General features: G+C 46.4%; 1 protein-coding gene across 1 annotated transcript in view; it reads left to right on the top strand.

The window, feature by feature from the left end:
• Positions 1-22616, top strand: part of TLL2 (tolloid like 2) — a 126106-nt gene that overhangs the window by 70886 nt on the left and 32604 nt on the right. The window contains exons 4-9 of the mRNA XM_032432519.1: positions 753-908; positions 3670-3787; positions 7958-8136; positions 9114-9219; positions 16885-17009; positions 19299-19414. Coding sequence (XP_032288410.1) covers positions 753-908; positions 3670-3787; positions 7958-8136; positions 9114-9219; positions 16885-17009; positions 19299-19414 — 800 coding nt within the window. The remainder of the gene's footprint in view (positions 1-752; positions 909-3669; positions 3788-7957; positions 8137-9113; positions 9220-16884; positions 17010-19298; positions 19415-22616) is intronic.

Here is a 22616-nt window from a genome sequence, read left to right as displayed (position 1 = left end):
CTAAGTGAGAATAATGAGGGAATCTAAGCAAGTAGACTGAAAACAAAAGCTTACGTTGTCTGAACAATGAATAAAATGAGCGCGGATTGGGTTATTAGCATGCCATAGGTTCGAGCAATTCCACCCCACCTGTCTATCTCTGCTATTTCCGGGGCCACACCTTGGACTCAGAACCTTCACAGAGCCTCCATTTCTTTTCCACGTCCCTCTCTTAAAGGTCCAGCTGTGCTGAGAGACTGGGAAGGGCTGGGGGACTTCATGAGGCTCTGCTTTTTCCAGGGGTTTATCTTGCGAAGAGTTTGTCTTCCCAACATCACAGACTGGTTTACTTTATTTGTCAGACTGGCCAAATTATTTTCAACCTTTGCAACATTGACGGGCATTTGGTCAGGGCAGGGGATTGGCTCGGTAAGTTCTCCCAGGTGTTCCCAGCACTGAGAAGAGGGCACATCCCTGACTCACCTCCATACTAGAGGATGCCTTGTTGGGGCCCGCTTGAGTCTGAGGATCTCGGGCTGCTGTTGAGCCCCACAGGCCCTTGTTCAAGGCTTCCGACAAGGCAACCTGCTTCCATCATAGCCCTGGCAACCTTACTAACACCCAGGGGTTCAAAACCCTGAGCAGACCAAATACCCCCTTTAGAACACAAGTTCTTAACCCCCCTCTTTGTGGATTCATGGATAATATAGTCTTAACCATAATGTACAGAAGGAATGAAAGGCAGAGTAAACGGCAGCGTGCCTGTCTTGCAGATGGCGAGGAGAATGCCATGCTTCTGCCCAGCCCCAGGACCTCACACGCCAGAGCTGAGACCTTTTCTTCTCGGGTCCGAAGAGCCACAACCTCGAGGACAGAGAGAATATGGCCCGGAGGGGTCATCCCCTACGTCATCGGCGGGAACTTCACTGGTCAGTAGTCCCAAAGGAGGCCTCCTTTTGGGGCTGGGGGCTTTGTCCCCCTAGGTTGACAGTGTCTTCCCCAGGGTAGAGCAGATGCTGGGGCACCACAGTCCTACCTGCTAATGCCCCATTATGCCTTTCAGCTAGTGCACTGAGCCTGGCAAAACTGCGGTCTCTGCTGGGGCTGTGTCCTCAAAGGTGGTCACCTAGTCCGCAAGCCTTCATGCCAGGGGTCACATATGATCCTGGTCTTGAAATAGAGACAGGGTTTGCACAATGGGTAGGTGAGCAGAGCCCTCCAGGCAGGAGGCAGCTGTGAGCAGCCGCACGTGGTGGGCTGACCTGGCTTCTGCCTGGGTGCACGCCCTGCACCAGTCCGCAGCCCCGCAGCAATACGCAAGGTAAGCAGAGTGGGCCATTAGACGTGGCCAATCCTGGCTGTGGCGCTTGCCACTCGTATACCCTGGGGCAAGTCGCTTCACCTCACCGGGCCTCAGTCGCCTCTTCCGTAAGTGGGGATGATAATATTTTCTAGCCCATAGTGTTGTTTTGAGAATTAAACGAGTTAAGTAGATAAAGCACTTGAATAGTGCCTGGCACATAGTAATTAGTAATTGTTTGCTATTGGTATTATTATCTTTAAAATATGTATGTCAGCCAGTGACTTCCCATCGCTACTGGTGAGACTGAAACTCCTGACCATGGCCCCCAAGGCCCTCCTCCAGGCAGCCCTTGGCCCCGTCCCACCCAGTCTCCTACCTGCTCCTGCTCTCTCCTCCTCAGTCCCTGTGTGCTGGCCTCACAGGTACCTTTCCCTTCTGGAACATGCCCAGCTCATTCCTGCCTTAACACACCTGCCCCTGCCCTCTGTCTGCCTAGCACATTCTTTCCCCAGACCTTCTTGTGGTTTCTTCTTATCACTGGCGTCTCAGATCAGATGACATATCCCCAGAAAGGCCTTCTTTGCCTCCCTGGCACCCCCACTAGCCGCTTGCTCTCAGCACCCCACTTTCTAGTCTTTATGGTACTTCCCATTACCTGAAATGCTTTGACTTTTATTTTTGTTTTGCCTATTTTTTGTCTCTGCCCAATGCTGTGGGTGCAGGGATCTTTATTCCTGTTGTTTTCATTCCTATGCCTCCAACACCTAGAACAGTGCGGCGACGCGTAGTCGATGGTCAACAGTTATGCCCACAGCAGGCCTGTGGCCCAGGGGTAGTCGAAGGCCTCAGTGAGAAGCCACATAGAGCTGCCTCTTCTGGCCTCTCAATTCTGACTGCATGCTCAAGTCGGCTTCATTTCTGCGGATCTATGACTTCTGTGAGAGGCGGTCGATGAGGCAGATGTCCCAAAGCCACTGAAAACCACAGATGAGTAAAGGCGCTGTGAAGACGTGGACGACAGGACCTGGGAGCTGACCGAGAGCATGGAGCAAGGCCTCCCCTTCTCTCTCCTGGCAGCATCACTCCCTTGCCGTTAACCCAAGGCTTTCTCGTGCTGGATACTTAATGAGGTGCTGGTGATAAAAAGATGACCAAAACTTCACCTGCCCTCAGGGAGCTTCCAGTCCTGCTAGGAGAGAAAGCAGTGTGCCTAAAGAATTGAAATACTGGAATTTTAACCAGCTACTTGCTTTTGTTCTCTGGTGCTTAACTGTGTTCTTCTTTCAGATCTGGTGTGCTTTTCTGACCAAAGATTTATATAACCTTCATCAAAGTTAACTAATTTTATGTAGAGAACTTTCTTAACATGGTGGTTTTTGTTATTCTGTAATTAATGGGATTGCTATTTTGGTGAGTGATTGAGCTATAAATGATTTGAACTAAAAAATATCAAGATGTAAAAAAATGGACAGCTAGGTTACTCTTTATTCTGTATGTATTTTTGGGGGGACAATATGATATCACACCTAGGTCTTCCAGACTATGATGGAAGCCTCCCCAGTGCTATGTTTGTTTTTGGCAATGAGGTCATTCTAGAACTCAGACCCCACCCCCAACCGTCCTTTGTATCCCCCCAACAACTATTTTTCTAGATCCTTCTCATTGTTTCTAGGAAAATTAAAATAGTCTTCTTTATCTCAGATTGATAGATTTTTTTTCTTTTAAAGAATACATATTAACTGTAAGTAACTATCAGCCAGAATTTACAACTACTTTGTTCTTGCTCCAAGACAATTTACTTATTGCTCTATTTTTCAACACATTTTCCCTCAAGGAAATATGAAGACATGTTCAGAGAAAGTATGAAATTCACCTGTTTTCAAAGGCTTTATAGAAAATGAGGCTCAAGGATCCACCAGAAAACACTGCAGCCCCATGCAAAAGTAACATGAATGTACATGAAAACAAACTTTTTAGAGCATATGGGCCCATGCTCCTACAGATATAAAATAAAATGAGGCTGCAGAATGCAGTGCTGGTGAGCTACTTCAAAAGCCTAAAATTTTCAAATTGAATAATCTGGGTAAGATTTTTTGTTTTAAGTTTAGAAAGAAGTACTCTCCATTCAAAGGAAAAGCTGGAGAGCCTGGGATATTCTGAAAATCTATTTTTACTCTCTTTTCCATTCACAACTCTTACTCTCTGAGTTTTGGTAATTCAGGAAGGTTATATTCTTAGCAAGGGAAATCCTTATTCCTAGTGCATTTCTATTCTGGGTCACCCAACGTTCATTGGAACAAGCATTGTTGTAAGTCAGCATGCCTTATGGCATCTGAGGAAGGCATGGACCCATCAGTGCAGTGATGAGGCTTGCCCTGTCATTTCAGGAAGCCAGAGGGCCATTTTTAAGCAGGCCATGAGACACTGGGAGAAGCACACCTGTGTGACCTTCATAGAAAGGACCGATGAAGAGAGCTTTATTGTGTTCAGTTACAGAACCTGCGGGTAAGTAAGCGCAAGCAAGGCCACCTCAACAGAATCAGAGCCAGACAATCGGATGGCTCATGAGTGTTGAATTTTCTCTGTAAAACCAAGTCTCTCCAAGGAGCTGTGATAAACAGCAGCCTGGGGTTTGTCAGAAACTCTCCTTGCCCCCAGTGAACTCACAATCCAGTGACAAAGTAGGCGGATCAAGAAGACTCTAGAAAGGCAAGGGGTCTGGATCTCCTGTCGTGGGAGCAATTGAAGGAATTGAGGGTGTTTCATATGGAGAAGTGGTTCTGAACCAAGCTATGGGCTCCCTCATGACAGATATACATTTATGCAAAATTTTGCATGTAATTTTATGGGCTCCATGGGCTAACAGACTTCCTCCAGAAAACATAGCAAATAATAAGATGCCTGGATTATGACTAAACTTATCTGTTATGCCAGGCAATGTAAGTGTGATGTAATCTCCTACTGAAAGAAAAAGTTTCCCATACTGGTTCAAATACCTCAACCCAACTACATGGTATATACATGAAATGACTACTGAAGAGAATGACCCAGAAAGGTTACATGTAAAAGGAAAGAAGGCACACAGGCAAACGCTGACAAAAAGAATGTTAGGATCGTAATTTTAGTTATAGACAAGGCCTTTTTTGTTTCGTTCTTGTTTTGTTTTTAAAGTCGGAAAGTGTTTTAAAAAAAAGGTGAGACACTTTATAATGAGAAAGAGTCCAAGCTACAGTGAGAATGTAACCGTCATAAATCTTTATGCACCAAATGGTGCAGCATTAAGAGTCATAAAACCAGCCCCAGGGAATTCAAGGGGAAATCGACAGAAACACCAGCAGCAGTGACTTTATTTCATTTCTGTCAACCCAAGGAGATCAATGTCAAGTTGACCAAAAAATAAGTAGAGATTTGTAGATGATTGGAAAAATATAACTAATAGAGTTGATCCTATGGGTCTATCAGATTCTGCAATCTGATAACACATCTTTTCTAAGTGCGTGTTGAACATTTATAGACATTGTCCATCTGTTAAGCATGAAGAACACCTCAATGGATTCGCAAAGGCAGAAATAGCATTAACATATTCTCTGATTGCAAGGCGATAAGACTGGACATCATAACAAAAGTAGAATAAATACTCCTGCATTACATAGTAAGTTAAAAGCTCCACTTTTTTGTTTGTACAACTCTTAGGTCATAAAGAAATCAGGATCAATATTACAAGCTATCTAGATGATAAAAGCCCTACAATTCTAAGTTAAAGAGATATGGCTAAAGCTGTGTGTATGTGCATGTGTGTGTGTGTATCCCAACAGCCCACATCAGATTTAACAATGATAATTCTAGAAGCATTTCTGTTAGACTCAGGAACAAGTCGAAGATGTTGATGATCACCACAATTATTTTACACATTTTGGGAAATGCTAGCCAATATAATTAGATAAGAGAAGGAAATACACACAGTAAATATCATCAGGAGCAAGGAGATGTTTGCATTGTTTGAAGTTAATGTGACATGTATCCCAAAACCCAGAAAAGCAATTGAGAAACTATTAGAAACAAAAGGAGACCCTGTTAAGGTGACTGATTAAAATGTAATAAACAAAAAATTAATTACTTTTCCTTATAATGAAATAATTTGATATGCTTTTATAATGGGAAAAATATCACTTTAATAGAAACATAATAAATAATATATCTAAGAATAAACTTAACAAAAATGCAAAACTATGCCAGACCTATAGGAAGAAAATGCCAAAACGCTAAGAAAACTTAAAAAAAAAGTCAGAATAGAAATGCATACCACTTCCTGGTATGGTGATACTCAACATAGTAAAGATGTCAGAACTTCCTAAAATAATCTATAAATGCATGCCATTGTGATTCAAACATCTACATTTTATGTATATGTGGGTATATGGGTATATATGTTTTTAGAACTTAAACAAATGATACTAGAGTTTATCTGGAAGAATGACCATGTAGAAATAACCAACAGAGAAGGAGAGAGACAGAGACAGAGGCAGAGAGAGACAGAAACAAAGAGAGAGGGAGACAAAGAGAGAGAGAGGGAGGGAGCGATAAAGAGAGAGAACACAGGGACAGAGGGATGGAAGTAGGGTGGGGATTATGGGAAGAGGTCTGATGGTCTATTCAAACATCTAGGGTTTAAAATGCAAGTGAAGATGATAATAATTAAGACCATTTGGAATGGAGCAAGAGAGTTTAAAATGAATATGCCTATACACAAATTTAGGTAGCATTTTAAACGAGTAAGAGAAACCTGGATTAGTCATTTGGGATATTTTAATACTGGGGTAGACAGCTCATTGTGAAAAAAATAAAGCTGGATTCCTACCTCACTTTGTATATCGAAATGATTCTAGCTGGATCAAAGATGTAAACATTTTTAAAAGGAAAAAGAAAGAAAGAAAAGAAAAAAATTTAAAGAGTATTCAAAACAAGAAATAAGAGTGGATTTTACTTATAATCTTGGCCTAGAGGTGGCCTTTCTAAGCAGGACATAAGAAAATGAAGACATTACGTACGTTGAAATTTTAAAATTCTATATGGTGAAAACAAAACCAAAACAACACATAAACAAACAAACAAATGAGAAATAAAGTGAGAAAAATATTTTCAATATATTTGGCAATCAAAAGACTCATTTCCTTAATTCACAAAGGGTTCTTACATATCAATAATAAAAAGATGGACCACCCAAAAGAACATAGGGAGAAGATGTGATCACATAGTTCACAAGAACAAAAAATACAAATGTCATATAAAACATGGAAAACTATCCAGTCTCGATACAGTGAAATACCATTTTTCACCTATCCAGTTGACAAAAAGAATTTGATAAAACCAGTGTTGGTCGGTTGTGGGGAAATAGGGCTTTTTAATATATTATTAGTGGGCATATAAGTAGACACATTTGGGGATTGCAATTTGATAGTATCTATCAAAATCTCAAATGCATATACCCTTTTATCTATCAATCCCAATGCTAGGAATTTACCCTGCCACAAACAAGAGTCAATCATTTCTTTGTTTTGCTTGTTGTTATTTGTTTGTTTGTTTTCTCTTCCTTTCCCGTGAGGCTTTGTTTAAATAGTGAAAATTGGAATCAGCCTAAATGTACACTGATAGGAGCCTGATTAAATAAAATTTAGTACTTTGTTACTTTGAAAAGAATAAAGGAGGTCTATATGCACTGTTATAAAAAGCTCTCTAAAGTAAGGAGGTAAACGGTAAAAATGAAGGACAACATAAATAGTGCCTTTTGTAATTTAAAAATATGTATATTTAATTTTTCTGAAGGATGCCCAAGGCACTATTAACAATGGTTATCTTTGGATGAAGAGATTAGAGGGGGTGAGAGACTTAATACTTCAGTCTATTGAACATGTATTTTTTTAAGACTATTTGAGAGAGAGAGGGAGGGAGTGGGGTAGGGACAGAGGGAGAGAGAATCTCAAGCAGACTCCACACTGAGCGCCGAGCCCAATGTGGGGCCCTGTTGCACGATGTTGAGATCACGACCTGAGCTAAAACCAAGAGTCAAGACATTTAACCAACTGAGCCACCAGGTGCCCCTGATCATGTTTTTTTTTTTTTTTAGTGTTTGATAGAGGTTATCTGGGTGATAAAGGTGGTGGGATTGTGGGCCACTTTAATTTTTTTCCTATACCTTTCTATATTAGGAATAATATATAATAATATATTAGGAATAAATGTTATTTGAAAAAATAATTGTGCCCAGAAGGGGAATCATTGCCAAGACTCCTGTGATAAGGGTACCAAGACTCATGCCTTACAGAAACTCAGCTGACACCTTTCATTATCTCTTTTCCTTGTCATCAGAGATGATCTCGCAGAGACTTGGGGGTGCGGCGGTCAGAAAGGGTATGGGCTTTATTTCAGGAATCTAGGCCTTGTCTTTCTTTGGGTTCTCAAGTGGATCCATGACCACCAAAAAGGTAAACCATTTTTGGAGGGCATTTCTGTATTGGGAGGGAACTTGGACAATGAGAGTACTTTCAGCTCTGAAAGTCTGTTTCTTTTAGATACACGTGTGTGTGCACGCACACACACACACACACACACTGGGGAGGGCATTAGACTCTTCCTATTCTCTGACCTGCTGATCTGGGTATTTCTGCAACCGTCCAGCTGTTGTTCCTACGTTGGGCGCCGAGGAGGAGGCCCACAGGCCATATCCATTGGGAAAAACTGTGACAAGTTTGGCATCGTGGCGCACGAGTTGGGCCATGTGGTTGGGTTCTGGCATGAACACACCCGGCCAGACAGAGACCAGCATGTCACCATCATCAGAGAAAACATCCAACCAGGTAAGGAGCCAGTACGGAGTCTGGAAGCCACCGGCCAGGAAGGTGGCGTCCCCCGGGGCAGGCAGGTGTGAAGGAGAGGGGATTCGGGGAGCTGACCAGTGCTCATTTGTTATGTAAGGAGGCAGCAAGCCTATTGTGCAGGCATTTGTGCCCAGCACGGCCACTGTCCTCTGTGGCCCTTCCTGGGGTCTTGCCATAGCTTGTAGGTTATAGCAGAAACGAAATGACTTTCACGTTGTAAAGGACAATGAAATCCAACTCCATTTCCTAACAGGAACAGAAAAGACCAGAACACAGTTGCAGCATCAAAGCTGAGAAGCCAAAAAAGGAGTTCTCTTGGTGGCTTTTATAAGAGTCCCTTTTGCTGACTTCAGCAGCACATCTTTTCGAAACTGAAATACAATTAGGACACGAGTACCTGTGGCTGCAGTATTTCTGCCCGGGAATGTTCTGCCCCAAGGCAGATAGAGTGTCTAGATTAAAAAAACAAACAAACAAACAAACAAAATTCTCATGTTAAATAATTTTATATGGAAGTCCATAATGAACATGAAAGTAGCTGACTGAATAGTATGGTTGCCTTAAAATGCTTCTGAGAGTCTGAATTGTGAACAATTCGGGATTGAACTTAACTCTCTGATTTTTCTTTTGTTCTTTCAGTAGCAAGATCAGAATTTATTTGTTTTTTAAGTTTCTGAGCAATCAGATCGATAACGAACTTGTCTACAAACTTGGCATAAGAGTTTCGAGTGGCACCTGGTGGGGGGGTTGTTGGGTGGTGGGGTTGGGAGAACCTAGCGCTGCTCCAAGTTTCACATTTCCAGTCTGTTAAAACCGACGAGAACGACCACAGCCCTGCTATCTGAGTGGGCCAACCGAGCTCTCAGGAGTTGCCATGGGCCCTCCTTTTCCCCCTCTGCCTCCTTTCAGGTACCTGCCTTGGTTTTCAAAGGCCTTAACAGAGTGTTGTGTCACAGGTCAGGAGTATAATTTCTTAAAAATGGAAGCTGGGGAAGTGAGCTCTCTGGGAGAGACGTACGACTTCGACAGCATCATGCACTACGCGCGGAACACCTTCTCAAGGTCGGCATCCATGCTCCTGCCTCGTGTGTGTTTTGGTGTGGCCGCTGCAGGCTTGGGTCGGATTCCTGGAGGTCTGCGGAGAGTGGGTCTCTGCGTGCTTCTCACACAGGTGGCCTGTCTGTCCTTGAAATACAGTGGCCTCTGGGCTGCAGCGAAATATAATCTAATCAGGTTCCCGCTAATAAGATTGAATCCCATTGTGAAGCTGGTGTTCCATCATGGGCTAATGTCACAAGCAGCAAACTGGAAAGGGGAAATTATCGAGAGGTTGGCCTAGATAATAACTTAGGGGCTCTGTGTAAAATTTCCAGGGGGTGGGGGAGTCTTCTAAAGCACGTCCTTGATGTCAGCCTGGTGGTGCTCACTGGTTCTCTCAAAGAGGTGTGGTTTATTGGAAGCTAGACTGTACGAGAGCTGGGAGGGTTGTAAATCATGGATTCGTTTTCGAGGTGAAGAAAATGAGGCTCCAGCCAGCTCGAGGGCACACAGGTAACTGGAGTCGGAGTGAGAACAAAGATCCAGGTTTCCTGCCTGCTGGTCACGCTCGATGGTAGCCCATGTATACTCAAGTATGGCCAGACTGGTGACTTACAGTCGGCATCGGCAGGATCTGTTTTGATAAGTTATTGCTGTGCTGGACTGGGTGTTAAGTATTTCCAATATTGCCCTTGCTTCTAGACCATCTGAGTGTTTTGTATAAAGAAGTTTTCTGGGGCGCCTGGGTGGCTCAGTCGTTAAGCAAGCGTCTGCCTTCGGCTCAGGTCATGATCCCAGGGTCCTGGGATCGAGCCCCACATCGGGCTCCCTGCTCAGCGGGAAGCCTGCTTCTCCCTCTCCTGCTCCCCCTGCTTGTGTTCCCCTCTCTCGCTGTGTCTCTGTCAAATAAATAAATAAAATCTAAAAAAAAAAAAAAAAAAAAGTTTTCTGTCACTAGTCCCAGTGTTGTGGGTCTTTCTGAAACCCTTGAGTTAGAGGAGACATGGTAAATATTTTCTCTCTTGGCATTTTTTTCTCAGTTTCCTCTTAAAACTAGCTTGTTTGCTTTTTATTTATCTATTTGATCACTGGAAAAAAAAGATTTTTTAAAAAGATTTTATTTATTTATTTGACAGAGAGAGACACAGCGAGAGAGGGAACACAAGTAGGGGGAGTGGGAGAGGGAGAAGCAGGCTTCCTGCTGAGCAGGGAGCCCGATGCGGGGCTTGATCCCAGGACCCCGGGATCATGACCTGAGCCGAAGGCAGACGCCTAATGACTGAGCCACCCAGGCACCCCGAAAAAAAAAAAGATTTGAAATGGTTCCCAGTATATACACAGGACAAGAAACAGATGTATGAGGAAACTTGAGGATGGGGGAGGGGAAAGTAAGGGTAGAGAGCTACACGGAAGCCTGGAATCAACTGACTATTCAGAATACTTGCCATAAAGTCATGTACACTTTGGTGGGATTGGCAGCAAATCCTGCCCTGTGCTTCTTAGCAGTTATAGCAAAGAGGGAAACAATCCACTTCATGAGTCGCTATGTCCATAAAGATCAAAGGAAACCGTTCTTTCAGGAAACACACCGCTCTTGGGAGTGAACGGGGAACTGTGTACCCAGGACTTGTTGGCTCTTGGGTAGGGATGCTGGAAGCATGCTGTTGATGAGGTCACAGAACAGGGGGAGAGATCCTCCAAACCTCCATATCCCAAGTTCTCAGTTGCGGGGGGAGTGGGGTGCTGTCCCTCTGGCCACGCAGCTGATTTAGCTGTGATCTCCATCCTGCATGCACCCAGCTGGGATCTCTCCAGAACTCTAATGGGTGGAGTTTTGTCAAAGTCAGCATCTTTGAACTGGCATGGGACTGACTGACCCTGTTCTTGTTACTCTTCTCCTGGCTCTTTATTAGAGGATACATGTAATGAAGAGACCACTGAATTAAGAGTCAAAGACTGGGTTCCAGTCTTAGTGCTCTCACTCACTGTGCTATTGAGGGATGTGTAGACAGTAATTGCGGATAGCTTTGTGCTGGGTCAAATCTCCACCTCCCTGGGTATCAGTTTCCTCATGAGAGGGTTGGATTAGATGTTCTCTGAGCCTCTTCCAGCTCGAACATTTCCTGTTGTGATTTCTTAATCTGGTGTGGATGGGTGAGGCTCTGACAGATGGGGTCACCTTCATTGCCATGTGGACATTCAAGGCTTCCTCTTCCACACTGGGAAACAGAGACTTTGAAGGACCTACCCTGGTGGGGGTGTCTCTGGGGAGTCTCAGGAAACAAGGTGGTGGGCAGGATGAGAGTCCACCCTGCAGAGGTCAGAGTGGGATGCTTGGGTGTGGGGGCTGGGCTGACTCGCGGGTTTGGGAAATGGTGTAGGAAATTGGGTCAGACCACATCATCCCTGGGGTTGCAGGCTGCTAAGTAGAGACAAAGTATTGATTTTGTAGAGAACCACTGTCAAGTCGGCCCAAGTGAGAAGGTTGTACCTTGGGTCTTGTTTCCGTAGCTGTCCTAACTCTTCATTGCTTTATAATTTGTCTGTTAATTATTATTATACATTCATCTACTCCTATTTATCTGTTACATCCCTCTCTCCCTAGACTGAGATCTGAGATCTTTGAGGGCATCCTCTTCTAGTTTCCAGCACCAACCATGGTACCTGGCACAGAGTAGATGTTCGATGAATACTTCTTAAAAGAATAAATCAATGAATGAATCAAAGGAGACAGGGAGATCTGAAATGCTGGGAACTAGGTGAGGGAAGAAATTTCCATTATCCTCATGCATTTCTGTCCACATACCCACAGATGTGGTGGTCATTTCATAAGGACGATCTACAGACATCTCCTATGAAGGGGGCTTGGGGATAAATTACCTCCAATGGGCTGTAGGAACTCACTGCCTCCCTGGTACCTTCCATGTGCCAATTACCATGAAAAGCTCTGAAGCCAGAGGCCAGGGCAAGAATGCAGATAGTGTCTTCTGGCACCAGCATTTCTTTCCTTTTTTTTTTTTTTTTAAGTAGGCTCCACCCCCAGCACAGAGCCCAGCACGGGGCTTGAACTCACGACCCCAAGATCAAGACCTGAGCTGAGATCAAGAGTCAGACACTTAACCGACTGAACCACCCAGACGCCCCAAGGTTTTATTTAAGTAATCTCTACAGCCAGTGTGGGGCTCGAACTCACAACCCTGAGATCAGGAGTTGCATGCTGCACCGACTGAGCCAGCCAAGCACCCCCTTTTCGTGTTTTTCTTTTAAGAAAAAAAATTTTTCTCTTCCTGTGATCTGTAGCTCATAATATCATCCCTTTTACCCCTCAAGGAGATAACCGTGATTAACACTGTTGTCAACGGGGAGCAGTTTATCAGCACAGACCAGTGGAAGCCCATGGACCAAACCCCTGAAATAATAGCTCCCCATCAAGGGGACCCAGAACCCCTCAGAGGGAGATGGGCGAGGGGGCAGTGCTCAGGTGTGCTGGGCAGCCAGGTAGGAGCACAGCAGCTCCCCTGAAGGCCTCGAAGGGAGGCAGACGTCTCCTGCCACCATGATGTCATTAGTGCAACAAGACAGTCTACCCCTAAACTAATGGCTCACAACAACAACTTATTTTTTGTGACATTGTGGGTCATTCTGGCTCATTCTCTGGTTTTGCCTGGGATGATTTCCACAGCAGTAGTCATGTGGCAGCGACACCGGCCTTGGAAGTCCAGGATGGCGGGCGCCATGTGTGGTCTTTGTGCTGCCTGTCCGCCGGGGGACCCCTCGGTTCTCCTCCCTGGGGCCTCTCATCCTCTGGCAGGCTAGACTGGACTCTTCACTGCTCTGGGACTCAGAGTTCCTCCAGGACAAGCGGGGAGGCCGCAAGACTCTTAAGACCCAGGCTCTGGAACTTACAGGACATCACTGTACCGCTCGTTCCGTCGGCCGAGCAAGGTGCAAGGCCAAGAATGTGGACAGTAGGAGGTGCAATTCATTATTTTAACATTCTACCACAGCTACTTGCTTCCCCCACCCCAGAGTTTGGAATGATTTTGGCAAATCTATTTTGTGGCAAGTGGATACCTTCATTGTCCTTTCTGCCAGTTTTCTTCATGGATTTTCAGGAATAAATTACTCCCAATGGGCTGTAGGAACTGTAGGCTTTCTTTTCTTTTTTTTTTTTTTTCACGAAACTACTTTGTTCAGTGGGACATTTATCAATGTCTTCCATACCGATGGTCTTTCCTGGCCCACTTTTTGTCAAGTTTCACACTCCCTAACTCCACGTCATTACTCCTGGCCATACATCCCCTGCAGCTAGCCTGCACATTGTCTTTGAGTCTGTTAAAGAGCAGAAAATGGCCTATAGAACATATGCTCGTCTGGAGGCAAATGCTCTTCCTGCTGATGGGAAACCCAGTCTTTGTGTGTCTTTACAATTGATCTCTCTCCTTCCAACTTCACTTTCTAGTTTATTGCAGGCCCTCCCTCCTCCCCCTTGGTTGGACCTGGGCTGTGGGGAGTGATGTCTCTGCAGGTTTCGTTGGACAAGGGTCCAGGAGCTGAGGAGACAGTTCTGTGGTTCAGAGGTGTCTTTGTTTGGAGAGCTCAGAGCTGACAGCTTTAGTCTCTAAAGCACCTGTCAAACCCTTTCATAGTTTAGCGGAATGTCAATGCTAAGAGTTGTCCTACATAAGAGGGATGTCACTGCAGCAGTTCACACAGAGACACCTCTTGTAGTAAATACCTTCCAGAGCCCGCCACCTTGCTGGCAGCTCAGGGACAAGCCGGGGAGGGAGTCCCAGCCCCCAAATGCTGTCCCGAGTGTGGGCTGATGTTGTTCCTGCTGTTTCGGCATCTGAAGTCTCCCACATTAAAGCCGACTGTTTCTTGGGCAGTGGGAAACACTGGCTGGAAGGAGGAGGATGTGGGAGATGGGCTCCAGGCCTGCCTGGGTTCCAGGGCTGGCTCTCCATTACTAGCTCTGGACTCTGGGAGAGATACTTAAGTTTCGCAGGCTTTTTCTCACCTGTGGGGAGGAAGCCCTAATAAGAATGGCACCCACACAGCACGGCCGTGGCAGAGTCACCTGTGAGCCGTGGGCTTCAGGGGGGGCGGCTGGCCCGGGTTGCTAAGAGATTGTGGTGAGGTTTACATTTTGTGCAGCAAGATTTCTTTCCTCAGAGGAATCAAGAAAATAATTACAAATGAACACATTTTATGTTAGGGCAGAAGTGCCTCTTTTTAGATTTAGTAAGTGATTGAATTTAGAATTTTATGGAGAGTCATTACTTGTGGTTTAAAATGTGACAAAGTCAGTGAGGGAAACCAAGGATTCCACTAAATTTTCTCTAGAAGGCTCTGGACCCAGAGATGAGGCAGTAGGAATTGGAGAAAGATAGGCCAGGTGGTTAAAGTTTGGAGATAAGGATGCTTCAAAGGAAATTGGCAGATGATCCAGGCTCCTGCATGCTTCCGTCAGAATGAAAGTGAGCTTGATGTCTGACTTAGAAAAAGTATATGCAAAACCAGAAAGATAATCAAACATGTAACCAGCAAGAAATAGGGATAATAGGTTTTCCAAGGTAGTGCAGAATTTAGGGGAGAGGAAATGTTTGGGGGGGGAGAAAGGACAGTACAGCTAATATATAGGTATATTTTCACATTTCCTTTGGGTGTACATTACTTTGCAAGATTTTTTGAAGACACTGCCCTACCTTGGTTACATAATTTAATTCAAAAAGCATTTCTTGACCTGTTAGCTCCAGTCCCTGAGGGCATAGAGATGAAGGTCTTGGTCTCTCTGCTTACGGAACTTACTATTTAGCAGAGAAGACAAATACCTTCATCCTTCAAAAAAGACACTAGAGTATGAGAAGAAGAGACTAGACATGTAAGGCCCAGAGGCAGCCCAGAGAAAGGAATGAGTAACTCAGGATGGGAGGGATAAAAAGGCTCAAGAAGACTTTTAAGAGGGAAAGCCGTCTGATAGGGTTTTGGTGAATGAACGGGAGTTTGCTAGTGAACAAGAAGATGGGCAGTGGGCAGCCTCAACAGCGGACAGCCTGTGTAAGGGCATGTTTGGGGCTAGCAGAAGTTCAGTGATGCTTAAGATACCAAGTGGGGTGGAGGTGACAGAAGTGGCTGGAGAGGAAAGCAGAGGCCAGTGAGCGCAGGGCCTGGGGATCCAGGTGGTGATCAGAGATCAGGGGGGGCTTCTAAGCAGAAAGGACACAAGCCTGCCCTTGCATTTCTGGACGATCCCATTGCAGTGTTAGAGGGGTGGCACAGAGGTGGCTGAGTCCACAGGGAGGGAGGCCAGTTAAGATACTAGGGAGAACTCAGGAAGGGGATGTTGTTTGTCTGAGCTGAGGTCTGGAACGAGGAGGAAGGCATGGATTCAAGGCACGACAGAAGATGCTTGGTGCCTTTGGGTTCAGTCTTGGGAGACAAGGTTCATGGGGTGAGCGTGGATATGAGACCCAGAGGACAGTGTGGTAGAGGGGTCACCAGGCATCTGGGGCTTAGCAGGTGATTCTGGGGGTCAGAATCAGAGAACTCTCTGTGAACCTTTCCGTGGTGGCGAAAACTCAGAGGAACCCGTGGAGCAGGTGAGGAGGAAGAAGACAGAAACTCCAGGGAGAGCTCAGAGGGGGAAGCAAAAGTGGATGTTCACTTGCTGCTCAGAGACAGCGGAGCCCTGGGAGCCAGGGGACGAGAGGCTGAGGAAGGAAGGAGCAGACGAGCGTCAGCGCTGGCAGGGAGGGCAGGTGGGGGTTGACAGGTGTCCATCGGAGTCGTCAGTCGGTTGGTGGCTGCAGACCATGGCGGTGCAGTCTGATTGCAGTTGCTTTGAGGAGTGAATGAGAGGTGGGCAGCCAGACAGATGGAGACAGTTCTTTCCGGAAACCTGGTTAAGAAGGGAGGGAAGAAACAGGTAACTGGAAAAGGAACTGGTTCGGAGGGAGGCCCTCCCTTCCAGGAGAGGCCCCTGCATCGGGGGTCTGGAGGCAGAGGAGGCTCAGGCAGGGGTCCACCAGGCCCACGTCATGGAGGTGTGAGCCCAAACTCAGCCGGGCAGCCTGCTGTCTGCTCCTCTGTTTTGGTCGTTTTCGATTTCCTTCATGTGGAAATAGAATAAGATGTTAGAGCTGGAAGGGACTGCTAGGACTGTCTAGGCCACTCTCTTACTGTTAGAGAAGTAAACTGAGGCTCAGGGAGGGGAAGGGGCTTGTCCGAGCTCACCCAAGTGGCCAGCCAGGCCGTACATGGAAATCTCTAAACCAGGGCTCTCTCAGCTACCCTTTGCTCTCTGCATTCATCTCACTTTCCATCTGATCATCGCCATTGCCAGAAAGGCCCCCCAAACCCTGATTCCCATTATTCACCATCAACCATCAACCAGCACTAACTGACCAGCCCCTGAGAGCCTCACACTGTGCTGTTTCCCAGGCTCTCTCTGGAGCCTCTCCAAGACTTATCCATGCTCAGTGGTGCCCGTTGCACACCTCCAGGGGGCTCCACGCACACCTAAGTCTCTCTGAATGGTGCTCCCCACCGTTGTACGATGTGGCAGCCCAAGGACCAGGGACATCGATGCGGTTATGGGCAGGGAAATAAAGACTGTACATCCCGGCGCGGCCAGCCAGACAGCCTTGACTTTTCTCTCTCCTTTCTCTCTCTCTTTTCTTCCTGTAGAGGAGTTTTCTTAGACACCATCCTCCCCCGCCGAGACGACAGTGGCATCAGGCCAACCATTGGCCAGCGCGTGCGGCTCAGTCAGGGAGACATAGCTCAAGCCAGGAAGCTGTACAAATGCCCAGGTAACTGAATCCTGGGGAGTCCCGGGGCCTCAGTAGCACCCTCGGAGCGTGACTCAGCCACCCTTTGCAAACTCGCCCCCTTGCCAGGAAAGCGGCTTGGGGAGCCTGACGAGGCTGCTGTAATTTCTGGCGTGTGGCTCTCAGGAAGGCTTTAGACAGTGTAGGAGGCCCAAATGGGGGGGGTCATTGCCGGTAGTGACACGAAGAACAGGTCTGGGAGCTCACGGCTTCACTTGTGGGAATCTTCGGAATTCTCTGGCACAGCCCTGATAGTCTGAAGAGGAAGAAGCCCTAGGGGAACAACAGGGAACAGGGACCCAATGCAGTGTGTGCCTCATAACTATAAAATCCCTTCCCCTTCCTATGGGAGTAGGAGATGTGGGTTTGCCGAAACAAAAACCAAGGGTTTTGCAGGAAGACCGTGAATGAAGGGCAGTGTTTATAGAAGGGGGGGTAGTCAGCCTCCCACAGCCTCAGTGCTGTAAATGAGGTTGTTTCTATGGCCTTGGGGCTTTCCTAGCCATCCAAGGTGCTGGTCATTGGCTAGAAACCTGCCATCGGAGCCTGGACGGTACCCTGGGTCTGAGGAGATGTCTGCTTCTCCGCCCACCCACAAGCCCCTTCCCCTTGAATGTACCCTCTTTGCCTTCCATCCCCTTGGCTTCAGCATCACCTCCCCCCCCCCCAACCTGCTGCCCTGGGAGGGAGCTCACACTGGCCCCTTTAAGCTGTTGAGCTTCAGTGCAAAGCATTAGTTACAGCAGCCAGGGTTTACCACTGATGGGAGAGAACGCAATTCAGTAGTTTGGGGAAGAAGAAGGAAATTCATTAGCCACAGGTTCAGTAACATTTTCCAAACCCCAGACCAGACACACAGTTTGATCGTGGGACAGCATATTTGAAACAGGGGCCATCTTAGAAAATCTAGGCTGTCAGCATGCGAAGGACTCTGTGGGGTTTGGTCCATCACAAAACTCTAGGAAATATGTCCATCCAGCTATTAGTCATGTGGGGGCGTGTTAGGGCTGAAATGTAGGACACACATATCATATAACCTTGCTGAATTGAAAGAGAAACCTTATAGCATTCTCTGGGAAATGCCATAGTATTTATTTAGTTATAATGTATATGCCTCTTACTTCCCCAAAGGATTGGAGGCAGCTGGTAAATACCATGTATCTATTCTTGCAGAATGTTGATGATTATTCTAAAATAATTTCCGTGGAACCCTTGGGGGTGTTGACTGCCGGGCATAATCCTCATGATGCCTGGCAGTTGTTCGGTAACGTGATATTGAAGCCCCGACATCCAGGATTTCCTGAGGCTGATGACGGGCCGCTCTCTAGCTATTCCTTCCTGCGGCTCCAAAACTGCAGCTTCCAGTAATTTCAAGTAGTAACTAAAAGCAGGGTCTTTGCCGAGTGGAGGTTGAATTGCATGTAGGCAGATATGGGTAAGGATGTTTGTTTCCCACACTTTGGGGGTAACCCTTGGGAAGAGGGGCATGCAGCAAACCAACGTCTTTGTCTTTGGGGTCTGAGTCCCTGGGGGTCAGGACGTAAGGAACCTGCAGCTCCCAAGCTTACGCATATGAGGTACCTTTTTTTTAAGGACAAATTAGAGGAAATATTTTTCACATACATAAGGACTAGGTTCTGGACTTATGACCAGGCAACCCTCAAACATTCAAGGGCGGAAGAGCTTCCCATACCTCTGGTCTTTGTGTTTTCTTGACTGTTTATTTGGTAGCTCATTCAGAGATAGGTAGCAGAAAAAGAAGAGGCAAGATTCAAACTAATAAGTTTCTCATGAAATGAGTTTCCAAGTGTTTTCTTTGTCTTGTTGCTTCACCTACTTGTACTTTTCTAAGCTCACTGCCACAGATGTTATTAGTCGTAATGACACTGGCCGCGATGTGTGGCGCATTCACCGTGTGCCAAGCACCGAGCTGATCCATGTCATTAACCCTTCAGACAGCTCCTGCCCATTTTACAGACAAGAAAACTAAGGCCCAGCAAGGCTGGGAAACTTGCCCACCATGCTCAAGGCCATGCTCAATCCTGAGAGCCTCAGAAGGAACCCCTGGGTCTTACTTTTTGGTGACCAGACCCTATTTTCACTTTTATTAGCCAGAAAAAAGTTGTCGATCTGCCTGACATGCTTCTCACCGATGCATCCCGAGGGCTTTGGCTGGTCAAGGGATGTTGCTTGCTCAGCAGCCTGGCGCAGGGAGCTGCTTAGGTGGGGAGCGTGTCTGCCCAAATCACAGTCGTTGTTTTGCTTGTGCAGCATGTGGGGAGACCCTGCAGGACACAACAGGAAATTTTTCTGCACCTGGTTTCCCAAATGGCTACCCTTCTTACTCCCACTGTGTCTGGAGGATATCGGTCACTCCGGGGGAAAAGGTAGGTGTGAAACCACCTCAGGAAATGACATAGCTTTCTTTAGTTGGGTAAGGTGTGGGGCCTTGTACTCTTATTAGTAGTAGTAAGAGCAGCTCTTACGCTGTGAGCGCCCACTACGTACCAGCCGCTGAGCTAGCTTGCCTGACATTATCTCTGCACTTTCAACCAGCATCATATAAACGGCGGCCTAGAAGCAAAATGTCCACGTGAATTATAGATCAGGCTCACAGTTTGTAAAACAAAGTAGACTCTATCCTTCCTCCTTGATAAATACACCATCAGAATGCCTTGGAAGGCGAGGATCCAATTGAGAATTCCTTGACACCTCAGAGTGTTGCTCTGGAAGGTAGCAATGTGGGGAGAGCTAGCCCAACCCACAGCTGGCCCCTCCTTCTCTTCTCAGCTCCCCATTTCATCTCAGGAGCACCCCTGGCGACACTCCAGCCCACTCTCCCAAACACTCCGCACTCCTACCTTGCAAACAGCTATTCCTCCAGTAGAAGCGGGCTGGTTAGATGTGCTGTCTACTCTGGGAGTGTGGATTCAGGGCAGAGATCTCTGCATGCTCTGGAAGTGGGCTCAAGGCCATTTGGACAGGAACTCCAGGGTCCTGGGCACCTGGAGTGAGGTCTAGGAACTATGCAAGCTCTGGGCGAGCACAATCCTTTGGGTCTGAAGATTCCATGATTCCCTCCAGATTCCCTCTAGAGCTGAGCCAAGGTAGCAGCTTCTTTTGCCCTGGTCCAAAGGTGGTATATTCTCCAACCTACTGCAGGATGCATCTCTTCATAGCCATTATATGGATAAGGAATTTGAGGCGCAGACGTTTAAAAAATTGCCCAAATTCACAGTAAAATATAGAACTGGGACCTGGGGCTTCTGCACTCCTAAAACTTGTGTGTGTGTGTGTTTTCACACCTCCCTTCAAATCCAAGACTAGACTCTGATGTCTTTGAGATGCCCTCTCCATCCCTTGGGTCAGGCTCCGTACAGTCATACCTGCCGAAGCCTGTCTCACAGTATCATGACTGCTGGTTTATTTGGCTGTCTGCCCTCTCGACCCTAAACTCACTGAGGACAGAGACTGTTCACCCCGAGGTCTCCAGCACCCAACACAGCCCATGTCACATAGTCACACAAAAAGTATTTGTTGAATGGGCATGTGAATGGATGAGTGGCCAAGTGAAAAACCTGCATCCCCGTGGGGGTGATGGATTTTTGGATGCCTGTAGCCAACCTTCAGGTAGTCCTAATTCATAACTGTTAAAAATGTCCATTTAAATGTTTTCTACGGCCTGGGTGCTTTTCTCAGCATATTATGTGGATTATCTCTTTTAATCCTCAGAACTTCATGTGATAGGTGCTATTAACACATTATTTCTTCAGGTAAGGAAATGGCCTTGCCTAAGTCTACTCAGTTTGTTGCAAAGTTGGGATCTGAACCCAGGTGAGAACCTGGATGCTTAGCCATCATCCTATATTATTTCACAAAGGGGTCAGGCTAATAGGCATCTGAGCATGCATTCACACACACATGCTCACGTATACGTGTGCTCACACACAGCACCCACATGCAACTCTTCCTCTGGCTCTAAGCATTTATGACAGTGTGGTTGTCATCTTGAGCCTGAGAGACTCCAGGCTTGTCTTCCTCAGGTGCATGTACCACCTCTGTGCCTGCTGGCAGCGTCGACGAGAGGGAGGCAGGAAGGAGGAGAACGTGATCCAGCAATCCCCAAATCGTTGAATTGCCTGACAGAGCAGAGGCTGTGTGATGTGTATGAACTGCACAAGATTCATCAAGCCTTAATTATTATTGCTAACTGGGGGGCAGGGAGAATATATAGCATTGAACTTCCTGTACCAGTTATTTCCGTTTCTGCTTCACCCAGCCTTCCCCAGAGCTGCTAGTAATTAGCAAACTTGATTGATTCAAGTATCACCTCTTGTTTATCACCTCTTCTCCTATGGTCTTTATGGTTCCCTTACATATTTAAAATAATTAGCCTGAATAATTATCCCATTCAGTTCGATCATGAATGTGTTACTAAGGAAGTTGTAATAACATTTTCTTTCTGAAAATTTGAAAAGCTAAAGAATTGTATTGCAACTAGCTAGTCAATATGACTGAGCCCTTCTGCCTGAACATGAGCACAGTGGGAGATAAAAAAGAAATCTAATTTACAATCCCTGTCTTCAAGAGACTTAGAGTTTAGTTAGGGTCCCCCCCCACCCTTACCTCTAGGGAGTCTGATTTCATTGAAGGAGGGGCATTTGCTTGGCCCTGTATTATGTTTTGCATTTTTGAGGTGGTACTAGTCTGCAAGCAGCATTGAGAACCACTGGTGTAGTTTGAAAGAAGAGTGACAACTCACACACACACACACACACACACACACACACGCACACTGTACAACACAGGAGAGGAACTGTCCCATTATTTTCCGGTCATCCCTCTTCATTTCATAGGAGATCAGAGGGCTTTGTGGAAGAAGGTGCTACTTGTCCTGAGACCTGAACATTGGGTGGGATCGGCCCAAAGGAAGGGGTGGACACTCGAGGCTAATTAAGACAGGCAGCCTGTGAAGTGCACTTAGGGTGTCGGTTTGTGGAGCACTAAGTGTGCACTCAGTGTGGCTTGATTTTTTAAAAGCTGCATTTATTGAGTGCCTATTATGTCAGACATAGCATGATACACTCAATATACAGTTTTTCATGCAGCCCATCAATAACCCAATGGTGTGCGTGTTGTTTCGCAGATAAGGAAACTAAACATCCAAGCGGGCAAGTGAGCGGTAGAGCTAGTAAGTGGTAGTCTGATCTCAGAGCTAGTAAGTGGTAGAACTGAGAAGTCCAGATCTGCCTGACTCTAAAAACACCTGCTCCGCAGTCACTATAAGAGGCCGAGGAGGGGGACCTGAGGAGGGAGAGGCTGTGTCCATTCGGGCAGTCAGAGAAAGACTCGGGGAGGAAGCAGAGGGCACTGGACCTGGGCCTGGGGAAGCTTCCATTAGCAGGATCCCTCAGGGCACACGGGGAAATAAGGTCACATAGGATGGATGCTGGAGGCTCTGGAAGGTAAGCAGAGAGTTTAATTAATGGGATGGGGGCAGGGAGAGCCACTGAAGTTTTCTGAACATAGGAGGGGATAAACATGAGATGTAAGTGCAAGATTGATCTAGAAGCCCTAGGGCGCAGAAGG

The sequence above is a fragment of the Phoca vitulina genome, unplaced genomic scaffold (assembly GCF_004348235.1).
Source record: "Phoca vitulina isolate PV1807 unplaced genomic scaffold, GSC_HSeal_1.0 scaffold48, whole genome shotgun sequence".
In the NCBI taxonomy this organism is placed as follows: Eukaryota; Metazoa; Chordata; class Mammalia; order Carnivora; family Phocidae; genus Phoca; species Phoca vitulina.
This window is presented reverse-complemented; position numbering and strand designations above follow the sequence as displayed.